An 18,301-nucleotide genomic window follows, 5' to 3' on the forward strand; every position below is an offset into this window, starting at 1 on the left:
ATAATAAGGCCAGGGTTGGGCCTTCCACCAACTGCTGGTGCCTCTGGAGGTTCTGTGGTCAGGGAGTACTTTGTTGCTTCCTTCACCAGGGTCTGTGTTTCTCTTTCAACATGACTTTGACATTCTGACCACTGGCAAAAGTCTGCTGCAGGGCAAAGGTGCTTCTGCAGGTCCACTTGGCCCCCAACATTACCTGTGCGGACCCCATATTTCAGGGTGTCTCTGCAGTCAACCAGGATCTGCTCCAGGGACTCGGGGTGGTCAGAGAGTTCCAAGTTGAAGCCCTCCATGCCTTCCAGCAGCTGGTGGGGGTGGTGGAAGTCCAGCACTTTGGTGGAGCGATCGAACGTCTTCCGGACATAGTTGAGGAGTATGTCCACCACCTCCAACAGGAATTGCACAGTTTGCTCCTCCCCATTCTTAGCTGGAAGCAGATCTGAGGGGGAAAAGTCAATGAGTGGTTATCACCTGACTCCTATCTGGATTCCCTCAGCTTAGAAATCCCTAATATCCATGGTATCTTTATAGGCCTTATTTCCTTCCAGGATACATATGTGCATTATCTGTTGTACCATCTTTGCAGAAAAATGTACATAATCATATACACAGAAGTGTTGCTTATACTCCCTGGGAGTTCACAGACTTTCTGACAGTTAATATGCTCATAAATAGAAAGCTTTGAGAAGCCATGAGCAGCCCACCACTGCTCAATACCACTGTTATTCACTTGGGCACCTGTCAGGCGTGTGATGTACAGGGCTTCTGTCTTGCTACCCTAGAACCAGGTATGTCTCTGTACATCTGGCTCAGACACTGGGCTTTTGGTTTGGTGTTATTATGATGTGCTTGATCTATTGCTGGTGGAAGGTGAGGCTTCTGTGGGTAGAGGCTGAGGACTCCCTGAAGACGGTGGTTCTTTATGTCCTTAGACTGAAAACTAGAACTGGAAGATGAACCTTAGGAGGGTGGGAGAGGGAACTCCTCCCTGTCTCTTGACCTTATCCTTTGCAGCTCGGCCTTTGGGATGCCAGGACATGATTCTGTGTTCCAACTTTTGTTAGGCAGAGTCAGACAGGCAAGGCAGCCACGGAGAAAAGCTGAAGTTGTCAGTCACAGCTCAAGAGCAGACTGGCTGTAATGATGTTCTTTGTCTATTCTTCAGATTACCCCTCTCATATTTTGTGAGTCTTGTTTACTCTTCCGGTTTGGCCTCCACGGCTTGTGGGGAGCTCATGGAAGGGTGTGGTGATGGGTTTACCTTTGAGCTCATCGAGAAAGACTGAGAAAGCATCTGCTGAGACTGTTGTAGGGGCAGCAATAGTGACTGAAAGATCTTCAAAAGAAAAATGAGCTTTAGGACAGCAATCGGGTCATGAGGCCCAGTTACACAGCTCTCCACAGGGCGATTTTGTTGTTGTAGTGGCCACTACTCTTGGAGCATAAACGCTATTAAGAGAATCACTGGATTTTCTTATATGTAAGCTTGTTCTGGATTTTCAGATTCTATGAATCTACATTTATCCCTGCAAGTATCTTTAGAGTTGATTGTTTTACTGATTGTCCTCATCCAGCTTTCAAAGGATGGCGACCTGGACAGTATGGAAGGAGGGAGAATATTCTAATCAGATGTTGGGAAAGCAGTTTCATGATGCTTCAGAGGGAATTATAACTTCTTTTGGTAACATCAGCAAAATTTCAGGAGAAAGTGAAGAAACTCCAATAAGGAGCCTCCTGGCTAGCGCTGGGGCTGGGGTGGGGGTGGGGAGTACCTCGGGCGAACAGGTTGGAGAAGTCTGTCTCTGTGCGGCGGAAGCGGCCATCCTTGTCACTGTTTTCACAGGAAAGCAGGTTCTTGGAGGACTGCCTCTCCTTGAAGGCGCTCACAAGCCTGCTCTTCTCTTCCAGGCTGTTGGTCCTCTGCAAGAAGCCTGTAGCACAAGAAGCTGGGTCAGAGGAAGGGCAGCGAACTCCCAGCCTCACAGGATTAGCTGCCGGCCCAGGTTGACTCTCCAAGCAGGATCCTCGCATCCCCTGAGAAGAAGCCGCGTGTGTGTGTTTTCAATGTAAGGGCCCTGGCACTGCTCGCCTTCAGGCGGGGAGGGGGCAGTGTCAAGTGGCATCAGTGGTACAGACCCAGTCATGCAAGAGAGAAAAACAGTAAGTGAAGCCCATTCTCCTCTCTGAACATGACAGTGAATGCAGAATTAAGTCAATTGGACAGCTTCCACTCCAGTAACCAGCCCCAGGATGGGGTTTTAAGGGAAGGGATGCAAACAGAGAGGATGCTGCCAGTACTGGGTTTACGGGCTGTGCAGCCAGAGGGAGGAGGAGGTGAGGACCAGCACTGAGCGCTGGGGAAGGTGCTTTCCTTGGGTACACCAGGTAAATGCTACCAGGGTTGAATGTAAGTTTAATTTTTCGGACCCAAACCTGAAGTACAGCTTTCCCTGTTCCCTCCCCTCTTAAATAAGGGTATTGGATAAAGAGACAAGAAAGCCTAAAATTTTATGTCCGGTGACATTTAATTCTATAAATACTTATTGAGCACCTATTGTGGAAAAGGACTTAAGCTAAGCATTTAGGATAGTGGACAAATAAAGATAAATGAGAGAGATCCCCTCTTCTCCAGGAGCTTACAGTTTGGCAGCTGGTGACCAACAATGTAATACATTGAGAAGAACTCCATGGAGATGAACTCTGAGTCCTGGGGGGAGTCGAAGCCCTCCCCTCTGCCTCTCAGAAGGGGTGGAACTCTCTCCTGCTTGAGGAGAGCAGTGCAAACATTAGCAGCGGCAAACCCAGAAGCAGGCTGAACTGAAAGGGCTGGAGACTCTGCCAGCCAAGAGCACTATTTCCTCCCTCAGTACCTCTACCCATCCCTGCTTCTGTTCCTTCCCTCATCTCCTCCAACTCAGTCTCAATCTTAGTCAGAAATACAACACCCTGAAAAGAGGAAGAAAGTTCTAAGTTTCTTGGTGACCCCAAAGCTGTATTTGTAGATTCCAAGATCCTTGGGGGGTCACAAATGTCACAAGGCAGGCTTGGAGGAAAGTCCCAAGAGGTTGGAAGAGAGGCAAGTTATTCTGGGAAATTCAGCTTTACTTCCCCAGGACTGCAATTCAGTGGTGAGGGGTGGAGGAAGGAGGAATGCAGGGGGAAGGCCGGGGTGATTAGAATCCTCCCACATGCAGGAGCAGGGTCTATTTTTGGAGGGAAGACTAGAAAGCCAGAGGCACCAGGACTTCCACTGTTCCCAGCACTTTTTAAAAGTATCACTAAAGCTCCAAAGGACATCAGAAGGCTGGGGATACCCTATAATAGAGCTCCACACTTAGATATGAAGATGGGGGTTGCATCTTCTCCCTCACCTCTTCTCCTACTTTGAGTTCCTCCTTTGAACCCTTAGAGTCCTAAACCAGAAGCCGTCATTCACTTACCAGAGGGGTGCAGGATCACCTGGCTTCTGGGTAAGACTGCTCCCCTACGCCCAGAACTGGCAGCTGTGGAGTCTCTCAGGTTGAAAAGATCATGTCCATGTGCCCTAATGGAGATGAGGTCCCCCCTTGCTGAACTCCCACTCTCCAGGTCTCTGACTTCTGGTTGGCTCTGACTCACTCCCTGGAAAAGTCTCTGCATTGAAACCCCTGAGCATCTCCTTTCCTCTGGGAAAGGACCAGGACCTGCATTTGGGCTTTGGGGATTATCTCCCAAGGATTTCTTGACACAGGCATTCCCAGAGGTGTCCTATTAGGAATGGAAGATGACAATTACAACGCAACTTTAAACCTGCATCCCATTCCTGAACCACACTTCCTGGAGTGCACTAGGAACTAGTGTGTTCTATACATCTTGTAATTATCTCATGCATAGCACAACTTATACTACATTATGAAGGTGAAAGTCACTCAGTCGTGTCTGGCTCTTTGCGACCCCATGGATTGTAGCCTGCCAGGCTCCTCTGGAGGAATGCTCCAGGCCAGAATACTGAAATGGGTAGACATTCCCTTCTCCATGGGATGCTCCAGGCCAGAATACTGAAGTGGGTAGACATTCCCTTCTCCAGGGGATCCTCCCAACTCCAGGCCAGAATACTGAAGTGGGTAGACATTCCCTTCTCCAGGGGATCCTCCCAACTCGCGGACTGAACCCAGGTCTCCTGCATTGCAGGCGGATTCTTTACCATCTGAGCCAATACTACATTATAATCCATGATAAAAGCCATTAATTTGCTAATGCAAACATTTAATGGATATGATTTGCAGAATAACACTTCTTTGGGAAGGTATATGTTTTCTAAAGTATTGGGAGCCTCAAAAAAAGGTCAATGGCCCCAGCCTCTCTGGGCTCTGAGAGGTTCTGGAAGGAACTGTATACTTCTCCAAGGATGATGAGGTGGTGGACAATGTCCTCAAGGACACTGAGGTTAGTGCTTTGACAACCTCCCTGGCAAGCAAGTGGTCTTAGAAGCAGAGGCCCCTGAGACTGATGCAGACTGTACTCCCTTTTGCTCTATATCTCAGCTATAAGGACCTGGTTTCCCTGGTGGCTCAGACTGTAGGTAAAGAATCTGCCTGCAATGCAGGAGACCTGGGTTTGATCCCTGGGTTGGGAAGATCCCTGGAGAAGGGAATACCCACTCCAGTATTGTGGCCTGGAGAATTCCATGGACTGTATAGTCTACAGGGTTACGAAGAGTCAGACACAACTGAACGATTTTCACTCACTTTAAGCCTGTGAACAACTGGTCACTTAACAGTCTTAGGAGGCAAAGAGGTGCTACAACCTGATCAGAGCTGACTGCAGCTTCGGCTCTCTTCCACTTGCCTCAGTGGGGCCTCTCTGGGCTCTGTTGCTGGTTCCTCACAGCCGACCCCACACTCAAAGGCCTAATCAGCCCCATGAGTTGGGGGAAGTGTGAGGAATTAGAAAGCACTGGGTTCAAGCTGGTTGGTTCCAAGTGGGGCTTTGAACTGAGCCTGGCATAAGGCTTACCTGGCCAAGGGAGCAAGTGAGGCCTGAAGCCCAAGCCCATGCTGTCACCCATCAAGCTATAGCATGGAATTGCATCTCCCCAGAGCAAGGGGTCAGAGAAGGCAATGGCACCCCACTCCAGTACTCTTGCCTGGCAAATCCCATGGATGGAGGAGCCTGGTAGGCTGCAGTCCATGGGGTTGCTAAGAGTCTGACATGACTGAGCGACTTCACTTTCACTTTTCACTTTCATGCATTGGAGAAGGAAATGGCAACCCACTCCAGTGTTCTTGCCTGGAGAATCCCAGGGACGGGGGAGCCTGATGGGCTGCCGTCTATGGGGTTGCACAGAGTTGGACATGACTTTAGTGACTTAGCAGCAGTAAATCAGAGAAAGGGGTTCTTTTCCTGATTTTTCTGGGATATGAGTACCCTGCCAGATCTCTCCCCCACCTCAAACACTTTTTTTTAGTTTCAAGAAATGTAAGCATAGAGAATTCGAAATCTATGTTTAAAAGCTGGTGACTGACACAAAATAAGACACACATGTAAACACACTGCACGGGGCTAAATAAAACAGCTCAGGGGCTGTAACTGGGAGCCAGTTTGGGAGCTCTGCATAAAGAAGTGGTTGAGGCCCAAGGACTCACCAGTAAGTCAGCAGAGCACAGTAACAGAACTCAGGGCTCCCTGTATCTCCTTCTATTTAGGTCACACTATCGTACCTATAACCACCCTGCTCTCCACCTCTTGGCAAGTCCTGGGGTTTCTCCTGGCTGACTGCTCTCCCAGGTGATTCTGCCTCCAGAACTAAGGGTCCCACCGGTGAGACCAAGGGCCTTCCTAGCAGCTTTGTTTTTCTGGTTGGGGATGGGGATAGGAGAGTGGAAGAGGTTGAATCTTGGCAAGGCACTGAAACGTTTAATAGGGGTTACCCAGGGCAATGGATTTGGAAATGAGAAGATGACCATTAGTCCCCTCAACCATCTTAAGGTGAAAGGTCAAACCAACCTGGATAGTGTCAGGCCAAGAGGGCACCTTACAAGCCCACAAAGGCCTGGGATGAAAGCGGGGTGGGTATCTGTGTGTGGAGGAGGGGACCGGCTGTGGATTCAGGTCAAAACCAAAGACTGCACTTAGCCTCCGGGAGCTAGACTAAAATGCAAAGCCCAAGCTGGCTCAAAGTACGGAAAAACAAATCCTCTCGGTGTTGCCTTTCCGAATCAAACTTATTGTAAAGCCTTCTAGCCTGTGGCCCCCAAAGCTTGCATACTAGCAGAAGCCAGTTTCCCGTGGGCAAACTGCCAGCCCTCTCCTGTTACAGGGGTTGCAACTTTTCTTGCAATTAGTGTTGGGGAGGAGGGTAAAAACAGAAGAAACTCCCCGAGGATGCTAGCCCCCAAATTCCGCCAGAGCTCCTCTTCCGGGGAAGTTAATGCAAGCCTCTACTCCCCAGTTCGCGGACCCCAGTTCCGGGACACCTAATCCCGGATCCAGGGATGCTCCTGCCCCTCTACCCTTTCGGGGCACTTCGGGTGTGTCTGCCGAAGCGGCGTTTAGATTTTTTTTTTCTCCCATTCTCCAAAGGGCTGCAGTCGGGGCAACAGGGGGCACCGCCCGGGACCGAGGCCAGGAAGCCAGGACCGGGATGGACGAGGGCCGCCCTCCAGGCAAAGCTTGCATCGCGGGGAAAGCAGCTCTCGGCCCCAGCCGCCCGCACCCCGCCCTCGACAGTGGCGGGCGCCCAGGGCCCGCTCAGTTCTGCTTGCCCAGCTGCATGACAATGACGGCTGACGAAGCCAAGCGCCGCGGCCGCCGAAGGGACCTGGTGCGAAACGGGCTATTAAGTCGGGAATGGCGGCGGGGGGAGGGGGTTATTTATAGAACAAAGCTCGGCCGCCGCCTGCTGCCCCCGCGCGGGGACGCGGCCCCGGGACTGGCGTGCAGGGGAGAGGGCCAAAGCCAAGGCTGGGCTTTCCCCGCAGAACGCCTAGGTCCTGGAGTTGAGCAACCCTTCCTCGCCGTAATTGCTGCTCCTAGGATCAAGGGGACGAAGCCCCAGAATCGCTGGGAGGGCGCCGCGCGGTCAGGCAGGGGAAAGTGGGTTTCACCCAGAAACTGCTAAATAAGTCTTCTCGCTCAGGCCACCAACTGCCGCCGCCCTGGGGCCCCAGGATGCAGGGCCCCAGGAAGATCTGTCCCAGAGGCCACGGGCTCGCCGGCTTGCTCGCGGGGCTGGGTGGGCGCACGCGCCCACGCCTGCGCCGCTGCTATCTCCCGAGCGCAGCAGCTGAGGGACTGCCTTTTAATAAGCCCTCGTTAATCTTCCCCCGCCTCTCCAGCCCCTGCCCGGGGACGTCCGTATTTTCTGGGTCCGATAAGGCTAGAGATTTTAGACGGTGAAATGTAGCAAGGAAAGCAAGTCCTCATTGTTCAGCCGGAGCTACACAGCTGTGTCCCTTCGAACAAATCTTTTTTTCCTTAAAAAAAAAATCACACCCCCTTGGACGTTTTCATTTCGGATCCTCACGTCTCTGGAGAGCTGTTCTTTCCTCCCCTCCAGCTCCCAGATCTATTGTTCCTTCCGCTCTGACGAATCGTGCCCGACACCCCCTCTTTCCCTCTTGCGGCCCCACGCCCCCTTGGCCCCCTTTCCCTTCCCGCCTCTCCCTTCAAGGGCAAGCTCCGCAAAACCTCTAGCTTGCACTGCCCGCACTTCCTCCAGGCAGGCCACCTAGGGCTGCTGGCAATCCTTTCTTTTGGCCTCCAAGGCCTCAAAGAACGCCATCTGAATCCGTTTTGACATCTCGGGGCAAAAATGTCCAGCCGAGAAGCCCACTTTCAACCCGCAATGGTGGAGGCGGAAGAGGTACGAAGCGTTAGCCACCGTCTTAGCCGTGTATCTCGCCTTAGGCCTGCTCTCCAGGAAAGCCAGACCTTTTTACTCCACCTTCGCGACACACAGGCCGAGCGCTCCGGTCAGAACTGCCCCAGCGCGGGGCACGAAGAGCAAGCGAGGCTGTAGTGCTGGGGCGCTGTGCTCGTCCCCAGCCAGGGGAGCCCCGACCCCTGGACCCTATCGGAAAAGATCCCTTGGGAACAGGTCAGAAGAGGGCAGATGAAGGTCAAGACCCGCAGAGGAGCGTCTCCGCCCGGCGTCGGGGCTGTAGACACTTCCGAAAACATTCAGAAGCCAGGATTCCCTTCCGCTTACATCCCACTCTCCCAAACCCGCCAAGCCAGCTCGCCTCGAAGCCCTTTGGGGCCCAGCGGGCGCTTTCACTCACCGCAGATCTTCAGCCCCAGTTTTCTGGTGCATCCATGGGCCACGCCGCACCAGGTGTCATACGCTAGAAAGCAAGAGACGTGCGTTCAGTGAGGCTCGGACAGTCTGGGACCCGGTCGAAGGCAAAGGTGTTCTGGGGAGGGTGGGGGCAGGTCTTTGCCAGTGCGCCTTATTAAATAGCTCTTTCCCCAACGAGCTGAATCTGACCTTTGGGCTGACAGGGAGACTCGTGCCCTCAGAGAACCCACCACAGTCCCTTTCCGATTCTACTTCAGATAGGGAACAATGTCTCTGAGAGGCCGCGCGCCCCGCGCTCTGCTGGGCCTCCAAGCGACCCCAGCCATTCAAGTCGGGTAGCCTCCGAGGGGTCGCGGAGTGGGACAGGGCTGGCTCCTCAGTTGCCCAGCACCCACCCGCAGGCCCTGTCCCTTGGTCTCTGCCCGAAGGGCGACCACAGCAGCCAGGAAAGGGAACACAAGAGACATCTGGGACCAACGCGTCTCATAATTTCTTGGCGGGTCTCCAGCCGAGTGGCAGCTTAAAATAAACTGGCATGAAATGGGGTCGCGGAAGAGTTCAGGAATTAATTGGGTGAAAAATAGTATTTGACTAGATGATCGGGCTCGCTTGGCTGCTCTTCAGTGGGACTGGGGGAGTCAGTAAGACAATAGTGCGCCTGGGGTCTTCATCCCTGCCCCCTCTTCCTAACCTGCCCCTCATTAACCCTTCCCTCCGGTATCTCTAGAAGTAAAGGGAATCAGACACTTTTTCTCGAGGTCTAAATCGGGGACTCAGGAGCTGCCGTATTCTCAGACTCCTCAGTGTCTAGCCTGCCTTCAGGGTTCAACTTCCATCTAGCAGTACAGGGGTGCCTGAGGAGCCCGCGTGCGACCTGGTGTGGTGGGCTTAGCGAGAAATTCTCAGATTCCTCATAGCAAGGCGTCTCTAGTCCCTCCCATCCCCCACCCCATCCTGGCCGGTGCCTTCAGCCCCGCACGAATGTTGGCTGCGATAAGGAGAGTGACATCCATTAAACCCGAGGCACAACAGAGCCTCAGCGGGGAGAGGAACTAGCCCGATGTCAGAGAGACATCGTGTCAGAGAGACATCGTGTCACAAATGGAGTTCCTGCATCAGACAGTAAATCAGTGCGAAAGCTAAACCCCGGTAACAGCACCTTTAAGGTAAAGTGCTATTTCCACCCGGCGCAGTGCTTTCACTGTAAACGTCATCCCACCTAATCCTCATAATCCTATGAAGCAAGAGGCGTGTTAATCTAAGACTCATTTTCACAAATAATAACAGTGAGGCTCAGAGAGGTGAGGAGAGTTTTCCAAGGTCACTCAGCTATGGCTTGGAGTTCAGACCCACTGCACTGCCTTTTAGAGTTGGGGATTACAGTGAAAGAAAGGGAGTGAGATGGGAAGAGGAAGTGAGAGAGCCCCTTTGATGTAGGGAAGACTGAGAGGTCTAGGGCCAAGAGGCGGGCCACTGCAGTAAGAGGTTGTGTAAAATTGTGTGAATTAAGCAAAGCCACTTCCCAGGAGACCTTGGAGGAGCAGAGAAGCGGAGCCAGCTGGGCAGGCAAGAGTGGGTAGAGAGCCAGGTGAGTGAGTGCAGCCTGGGATGCTCACCGCAGCTGGGCTGTTGGGGCGGGAAACAAGACAGGTGCTTCTCAGAACCTGTGTTTCAGGATCTTCCCTCTGCCTTGGCGAATTCCGGGCGCGACCTCCAGGCCATGAACGAATTCAGGTCAGTGCCTCTACTGGGTCTGGACCTAGGTTTGGGCACATGGGCTCCACTGGGGGCTGCCTCTGGGAAGTAGGGGCGTGATGGGGGTGCAGGACTCGAGGGTGGATGAACACTATGGATACCCACCCTTGCCAAGGCAGCAGAAAAGGGGCGGGAAATGTGGAGAGAACTGGAAAAGAAATCCATCTGTGCCTCAGCAACAGACAAAGGCACTCAGGCCTCCGAGCAGCTCTGGTGGCCAGTGTGCAGCTCATGAGCCACCAAGGCTGGCGGCCCTCTTGAGTCCCTCTTTATTGTGTGGGTAATTGTAGCTTCCCTGGGGGTGGGGCATCGGAGCTGCAAAGGGAACTGGAAAGCAGTCTAAAAATTTAAGAGGAGGTCTTCTGCCAAGAAGCTAAGGGCAGTACCTATGGGTAGGATAAAGGGCTTACCTGACCACTCCCTCCTCCGCCCCCTGCCAACCTTCCTTGTTGAGAACAATTGATGTTTTCTCAAGCTTATAGAAAGTGCCATAAAAGCGAAGCAATGAGCCCTCTTTCCAATCACAGTACCACCCTTAAGCCCCCTTTTTATACAGAAATTTTGGGGCCCTTACTCTCTGGAGCTGATAGATTTGGAGGGAGACCATTTAAATCTAAAGTGGAAAACGGAAAACAATTTCTCCATCTTCCCACCTCTACAAAGAGGTAGGAAATCAATCTGAATTAAGCCCAGATTCTACAAATGGGTTGAAGAGCCACACCGAGCTAGGGATGGGGAAACATAAATCTTCCCGCCACCTTTTATCTCGTTCCCCCTTTCACTCTTTGGGAGGTGTCCACTGCTGACAGGTCTCCTGGCCCGGAAAAAAGAGAGGGCTGCTCTCTCCTTCTTCCCTGGCAAACCTTCTGGGCTCCTCCTTGTTCCCCACTTCTTGCCACTCAGAATGTGGCCCACTTTTTTTTTTTTTGTCTTTGAAATGTAATTAATTGTCTAAAATGTAGAGGCTTAATCTCAGAACGTTTTATGCTCCTTTTTCGCCACTGGCTTCTCCCTCACTCGTCAATAGCTCGACGCAAATTTGGAGCAATTAGGGACCCCGAGTTTTCTAAAAGCTGCAATTAACGTCGAAATTTCCGCTGATTATAGACTTCCAGGGGGAAAGACGGAGGGGGAGGGGTCAGATCTCGGCTCAACGAAATCTGGAGATAGAAAACTCTATTCCCGCTGAGTCTCCCAGCTCCTCACATCTCCCCGTGCACCGACCCCGGTCGTCTCACCTAGCAAAGAAACCACACACAACACAACACAACACAACACAAACAACACTCTCACTGCGCGTCCTTCACCCGTAGCGAAAGATCGCCGCCGCTCCGACCCTGTGTGGTTCCCACTCTCTTAGCGCCCTGGAATCACCTAGCATCCCTGGCAGTCGAACGACCTCTGGTTGAGACCTGGGTCAGGGCCCCATTTCTTTCTAGCCTCCATCATCTCCGCGCTCCCCCTTCCCTTTACGCCAGCGCAGACTCCTCAGGTCCCAGCGCCCCCATCATTTGATAGGAAACTAGAGCAGGACCTACTTGTGGGGCGCAGGTTGGTAGTATTGGGGTCCGCTCCCGCGTTCGAGGAGGTTGCGGACGAAGAAGGGGTCGAAGACGCCATCAGCTCGGTCGTCCCGAGGCCTCTGCTGTCCAGGGTCCTCGGCCGGTCGGGCACTAGAAAAGGCTGCAAAGAGATTCGAGAGCTGTATGGGGAGGGCTTCCGGGGTCCAGGAGCGCGGGAGGCGATTGAGCGGGCGGGGGCGCGGACGCTCCCGCTGAAGTCTGGGCTAGGGAGAGGCGAAAGGAAGGGCAGCTGGCGGGTTGGGTTGGGGGAGCGCCAGGCTGGGGACTGGGGGAGGAGGAGACGTGCACGCGAGCTCTGGGATTCGGGCGCTCGCAACGTAGCCCCGGGCTCCTCTCCAGTCTGGCGGCGCGGTGGCGCGACCTGGAGCGCAGCGCTGAGACTAGGGGAACCCAAGGCCAGTGCAGGTCGCGCGGGTTCGGGCGGCTGGGCTAGGAGGGCTAGGGAGACTCAGTGCGCGATTTTCCAGCCCAGCCGTGACAAGCTCTATTGGGTCTCAGCAGCCGGCTGGCGGGCAGGCAGGAGGGGCCCGGGGAGGGGGGGGAGGTGGTGAGCAGGAGGAGGGCGCACAGGGCGGGCACGTCTGGTTCGGTGTCTGGTTCCCGTTGTTGTGTCTGGCTAATTCCCTAAAAAGAAGGAGGCTAACTGCTCCAGGGAACGGGGACTTTGGTGAGACAAGGTGAGAGGAGAAAAAGGGGTTCGTGTTTTCACGGTCTCCCTCGGATTTGGCTGGGGAAGATATACAGTCACCTTGTACTCCAGACAGCCAGAAAGCAGCGAGTCGGAACCTCGCTCGTCTCCCTCTTGCCCCGCCCGCTTTAAGCCATTTCGAAGCCAAGAACCGGGCTCCGTTCTTGTTTCTGTATTTCCCCTCCACCCCCGATTTCTCGCTGTACAGACCTGGGGAGGATGAGGGAGGCAAGAAAGGGGAACATCACCGGGGAAATCAACTTGTGCCCAGCGGGCGGGAGGCGGCAGATAAGGATAGGTGCGCGGCGTCCCTTCTCCGCGCTCAGCATTGGTGCGATGGCTTCCGAAGGCCAGGGAACAGAAAGAGTGCGGGCAAAGCTGGGTAGATACAAGAGCCTGCAGAGTAGCGCCCGCAGGCCACCGCCTCCACATTCTCCATAGGACCCCCACACCTAGCCCCGCGCGCGCACTCGCACAGCAACGTAGGCAGCTGGGAGACAGCGGTTTCTGGGGAAGTAACAGGTTACCGCTCTGAGTCGCGCCTTCGGCTGCTGCTGGCCAGGAGCCCGTTGGTGAGACCGGTGCTCGCAGCCGGGAAGCGGAGGAGAAAATCGCTCTCGCTCCACTTCTGCGTGAGCCTCAGCCCCTGTGCGTCCTCGGGGCATGAATCTCGCTGATGGGGATGGGATGATTGTGAAGGCTGAGGTCTCTGTATCGCGCAGGAACCGGGAGCTAAGACTGGGGCGGGCGGGACGCTCTCGGTTCAGGAGGGTAGACAACAGACTCTGGGGGTGGGGATTGGCCATGAAACCGCGGCTGAACAGGACCCAGCTGAACAATCGCAGCTGGGCACTGGGAAGATCCCGGCGGTTGCGCGCTTACCCACCTAGGCTGGGAGACAGCAAGCCGCGCGATCCTGCCGCTCTTCTGCGTAGCGCCCAGCGATCTGCCCGGCTCGGCCCGGCTCTGCCTCAGGCGTAATCTGCCCGGCGTCACCTCCAGATGCAGCCTCTCTTTTGCTAGCACCGTCCCGCACGCGAGCTCCTGGAAGAGAGGAGAGCGATCCGAAGAGACGGCTGCTTGGCTTTGGGGGAGGCGGAGGCGGAGTGGGGAGGCGGGGACCGGCTCAGCAGGGGAATCACGAGGCCGCTGCTCGCGGGGGCAGCTCGTGGGCAGAGCGGCGGGGCTCCTTGCAGGTGCCTGACCGCCTCTGGAGCTTTATAGGGCGATTATAAACCCAGATCACGGGTTTGCACCCGGAAAAAAGAAAAGAAAAAGCCCTATGAGTAATCCAGAACGTACTCAACACGCTCTGTTTTTTGAGCTAGGCAGAGGGTCGGGTAAGGAGAAGGAAAAGAGAAATTCTATGAAGAATTCTGCCTCGCTGAGTGCTTCTCCCTCCCTTTCCTCTCCCCTATTACCATATCCTCTAGAAGACAAGAGCTGTAGCTTTGCCTCTGTTACTTGCCCCGCGGCTCCCCCAGCTTTATGATGCCTCCTTGAGCGGAAACCGCTCCCTGGGTCATGTCCTTGCTGGCTCTCTACTGAGCCAGGATCGTTGTAAAAGCAGAGATGAGAGAACTCGCAGACCCGTAGAGGACTCCATCTCTTTTTCACTTCAGTTTTCTCATCCTGCTCGGAGCTTCCCCAAGTACTCCACCGGCGCATACTACCGAGTGCCTCCGTAGAGAAAAGGGTCCGATTTCCAACCCACTATACGCTCTCTCCTAGCTTCTGTTCCCTTGGTGATGGGGAAAGGAGTCCTCCTGATTGATCACATCTGAAGGTTAATAACACGCACGAGCGCCGCTCCACACACAAGGGGAACCCGAGCATAGAGGTGGCCCGGGGCTGGGCTGGGGGAAGCGGACCGGCCATCTCTGCCCAGGCCGGCACCCCTCCACTCTCCCTTCGTCTCACGCTGTTTAAGGACTCTCTTTTTGCAATATTTAGACGGATTGAACAAACTGCCGCGTTCCAAAAGCCCCTCGCGGTATAAGGCGTTCACGGAAAAATTTCCACCAGATGGCGCCAGGCGGCCAGAGACCGAGAGGCCCTGTGCTGACCGGGTCTTTCCTTGCGCCCCAGGGTCAACACCTGGAGGGGCTGGCATGGCTGTTATTCTCCCGCCTTTTCAAGCCAACCCTCAGGCACCCTCCTCTCTAATTTATAGTGTCCTCTTTCCTCCACCCCAGTTTCTTTTTCTTTAGGGCAAAACAGAGTTGATCATTGTGTCTGGGTGACACAGTGTAACCAGTGATTTCTTTCCTCGTTTTCACAGTGATTTTGTTGTTGCGATGCTGCAGGCAAGGGTTATTTATGGACACTTCTTCGACCTTGCTAGTCCACCGGAATCCTGATTCTTCTCTCTGAATGTCTTATTGCCTTTCACCATTACACAGTGGGAATGCCGAAAATCTTGCAAAGCACTGAAAATTCCATAAGGGAGACCGAAGATTCTGCCCTTCCGCCTGGGAAGATACAGTCCCATTTAGTAAGAGGGTTCTTGTTGTGAGGTTTGAAATAACCGCGTTGCCCTTGATACTAAAGAAAATACTGTTGCCCTCTCTCAATCTTACAGTAAGACCTCGGGCACTTTTTAAAAACGGAAGAGCATGCAGAAAGGCAGGCGTAGGTCACTGCAACTCCGGGTCCCAGAGCTCAGGACTGGGCAGGTGGGCGTGCCCACTCCGCGCAGAAAAAACCCTCCAAACCGCGCACCGCGCAGCATCTCTGCCACGCTTGAAAAACGCAGTTTACTAAGAAAAAAGGCTCGGAATTCCACCCACGCCCCCTCCTCAGGTCTCCCTAAGAGAAATGATTGTGCCAATCAAGGACCCGGGTGCTAGTGATAAATCATTCGAGATGCGCTGGGGCTAGGAGGCTAGCCGGAGGAGGCTCCTTTCAGGGTGTGCTGTACCAGGAAGACGCCTGCTCAGCTTCTGTCCCTTCCACCTTCTCCCAAGACCCGAGATTCCCCAGAAAGGAAGATTTGTTTACCTTCACCTGTGGCATCAGACACTTCCAACCACTCCCTCTTCTGATTTCTGTGTTCAAAACTCTCACCTCTAAGGTTTTAGCCAATAAAATAATCTCGCCGGAGAAAGAAATCTACAGGACTGTGTATAGCAAATTAAAGCTGAGTCCGTCCAGGTGCACGGATATCCCTCCCTTTCTCCTTTATATAGAGGGAAGGGAGGAATGAAGGGTCCTGCTTGTCCTTAATTTTAAAATGTTTAATATGATATTAGTAAGTAATATGTTAAATGTTTATGAATCACATGCTTGGTGTCAGGCTCTGTTTTCAGGGAACTTACACTGTCTTGGCAACTTATATTATCCCTGCATTCATGGACATTCCAGTTAGGAGGGGAGAGAAACAGTCTTGGGGACTTTATGGGTCTGGTTTGGTTTCCAATTATCTTCCATTCCAACCCAGGCTCTTGGGCTCAGCGGAGATGGTAAAGAACTGAGGGCCCAGAATTCCACAGTTTCAGCACAGAGAGTTCGGACGTAGGGCACGGCTCTTTCAGCACCAAGGACAGAGCCCACGGTTTGGAAGCTGAAGCCTCCAGTTCGTCGGCTTAGGTCGCCAGTATCTAGCAAACCCGCCTCCCTCGCACCATCCGCCTCCAGGCAGTAAATGCTGGGTTTGTTTTCCCCTTTTGGGGCGGGGTGGTGGTGGTGGTGGTGGAGTACCTCGCCCCCTACTTGCCTCCCCAGTAAGAATATGCAAGGAGGGTGGTTGTGGTTGTCTTTTGGCTCTTCAGAATATTTGGGACCTATATTTTTGTTTATATTTTTCCACTCTTCTTTTTATCTTTTATTACTCCCGGGGGAAGATGCTTTGAATGATGGGGGTGGTAAAAAGATATCCTCTCTAGGGACTCGAACCGGTGGTGAGGAGTGGCCGGGAAGGGAGTGGTATCCGCCCAGCTGTTTCGTTTGCTTTTGATCTAAGGTTTAGCACTTTGAAGAAATGGGAACAAGATGCCCAGAGGCAGAAAAAAAGAGGCGGCGAGTGCGACCCTTCTGGTCTCTCTCTTCCGGGCGTGGAGGTTTTGCTAGCCTGCAGCTCCGGCTACTCGATTGTGTCTTAAGAAGACAACTTTCTTTTAGGTCAAGGATGCCTGGGGCTTGGGAACATGACCCTCCGCCCACAGTGCCCCTTCTCTGGGAGGTTTAAAGATACTCCAAGTGGATTTGGAGCCAAACCTTTCGGCAAAGGAAAAAAAGGAGTGGGTGAAGTATGCGTAAAATATGGTCCACGTCAAGGTGAGTAAATATGAAACGTCAATCTTTTTTTTTTTGACGCATTTAGCATTTTTAGCCTTCAGAAAAGGTAATTTTGGAGCCACATTGTGAATTCATTTTTGCTTGTTAAGGTCTATTTTAAGCATCTAATTTATGACCAAAAAAGAGGGGGGAAAATAGCAGTGCTCACCGTTTAAACGTCTGTCTCCCTAGACGAGGGCTGCGGGAGGCGTTGTTTACTCAGCTTTTCTTAAGTGAGAGCGAGTTCGGTGCGATTGTGTACTTTAAAGACAGTTCATTCTGGACCTTCCTTGGGAACCATAGCTAAATCGACACCCTTACCCACAACAGGCACCCCTGGAAGACACTCACACTCACCCCTGAAAGACAGGAAGGGGTTAAAAATTGTGGCAAGCGAGAGAGAATTCCAGCCGGAATTGAACGCAGCCAAGAGGACTCCGGAAATTACAACCTTTTCTTCTGAAGAACAGTGGTGAGTTCAAATAATGGTCACATGGTCCCTTCCCTTTAGGTCACATGGTCCCTTTCTGAAGGTGAAAATATTCTAATAATAAAGAAATTAATCAAAGAGGATAGAGTAATTTGTATTTGAGCAAATCTTGTGCACATTTTAAGACGCCCTATTCTCGCTATTTCCAACACGACGACGACGGGGGGGCCACCAGATGGCGACAGACTACTATTTCTGACAGGGAACAACGGGTTCCACAAGAGAGCAGTACTTGAAGGAAAACTGCTGCTGGCAGGCCTTTTCCAGTTCACGCTCACACTCTGCCATATTTCACAAAGCAGGGTCTTTTTTTTTCTTTTTCTTTTTAATGCTTAGAGAGGCTGCCGGAAGTGGCCGGAAACACTCAGAATCTTTGTCCCTTTGGTGAAAGAGAGTCCCTTTGGTGAAAGAGAAGGGGATGTAAAGTATCTGATTCTTTCCCACAAAACTGCTCTTTAAAGGTAGCCTCAGGACAGAAACTCTGGTATTAGCCAAGGTGTTTCACTGTGAAACAGGACACACAACAACAACACACAACATACAACAAGGAAGTAACAGTCCTCAACTGCAATTCTGACAGAGCTTCGAAAATGTATCTGTTTTCAATTCTCTTAACAGAAACTTCGAGAAGGCAATGGCAACCCACTCCAGCACTCTTGCTTGGAAAATCCCATGGACGGAGGAGCCTGGTGGGCTGCCATCTATGGGGTTGCACAGAGTCGGACACAACTGAAATGACTTAGCAGCAGCAGCAGCAAATAAATGGGATGCAAGGAAGATGATTTCCTATATGTTTTTTTTAGTGAAACAGTATGTAATAGCAATACAGCTGAGGCTTGAAGGACCACTGGGGGCTGGGGTGGCCCTCCTCACAGTGGAAATCCACGTGTAACGTACAGTCCCCATATACAGAATTTCTCAACATCCATGGTTCCTTTGTATCCTAGATTGCATTCACACTTTTAACCAACCTGGAATTGTGTAGTACTATAGTATTTATTAGGAGAAGGCAATGGCACCCCACTCCAGTACTCTTGCCTGGAAAATCCCATGGGCAGAGGAGCCTGGTAGGCTGCAGTCCATGGGGTCACTAAGAGTCGGACACGACTGAGCAATTTCACTTTAACTTTTCACTTTCATGCATTGGAGAAGGAAGTGGCAACCCACTCCAGTGTTCTTGCCTGGAGAATCCCAGGGACGGGGGAGTCTGGTAGGCTGCCGTCTCTGGGGTCGCA

At 52.6% G+C, this 18,301-nt stretch overlaps 1 protein-coding gene and 1 long non-coding RNA gene across 20 annotated transcripts in view; one reads left to right on the forward strand and one right to left on the reverse strand.

Moving 5' to 3' along the window:
- Positions 1-14,536, reverse strand: part of GAD1 (glutamate decarboxylase 1) — an 84,060-nt gene extending 69,524 nt beyond the window's left edge. For 2 of the 11 annotated variants that reach the window (XM_055572271.1, XM_055572273.1), the window contains exons 1-5: positions 12,829-13,016; positions 11,569-11,713; positions 8,259-8,321; positions 1,770-1,928; positions 194-436 (exon numbers count right to left, since the gene is read on the reverse strand). In XM_055572271.1, coding sequence (XP_055428246.1) covers positions 194-436; positions 1,770-1,928; positions 8,259-8,321; positions 11,569-11,713; positions 12,829-12,966 — 748 coding nt within the window. In that variant the 5' untranslated portion in view covers positions 12,967-13,016. Of the gene's footprint in view, positions 1-193; positions 437-1,769; positions 1,929-2,637; positions 2,705-8,258; positions 8,322-11,568; positions 11,714-12,511; positions 12,742-12,828; positions 13,029-13,187 lie in introns of those variants that run through there. The other 9 variants (XM_055572276.1, XM_055572274.1, XM_055572275.1 and 6 more) reach the window with 9 other exon arrangements.
- On the forward strand, positions 9,051-17,978 carry LOC129646317 (uncharacterized). Of its 9 annotated transcripts, XR_008711850.1 has the most exons (7): positions 9,051-9,441; positions 9,802-9,863; positions 9,951-10,009; positions 15,741-15,940; positions 16,421-16,576; positions 16,907-17,048; positions 17,685-17,974. It is a non-coding gene; the product is annotated as an uncharacterized LOC129646317 (long non-coding RNA). The 9 variants fall into 9 exon arrangements; XR_008711847.1 differs by lacking the exon at positions 9,051-9,441 and adding an exon at positions 14,583-14,795 and having other exon boundaries at positions 9,476-10,009; positions 17,685-17,978; XR_008711849.1 differs by lacking the exon at positions 9,051-9,441 and having other exon boundaries at positions 9,482-9,863; positions 17,685-17,970.
- The last annotated feature ends 323 nt before the right edge of the window (positions 17,979-18,301 follow it).

Source organism: Bubalus kerabau, chromosome 3 (assembly GCF_029407905.1).
Source record: "Bubalus kerabau isolate K-KA32 ecotype Philippines breed swamp buffalo chromosome 3, PCC_UOA_SB_1v2, whole genome shotgun sequence".
Lineage (NCBI taxonomy): Eukaryota > Metazoa > Chordata > Mammalia > Artiodactyla > Bovidae > Bubalus > Bubalus kerabau.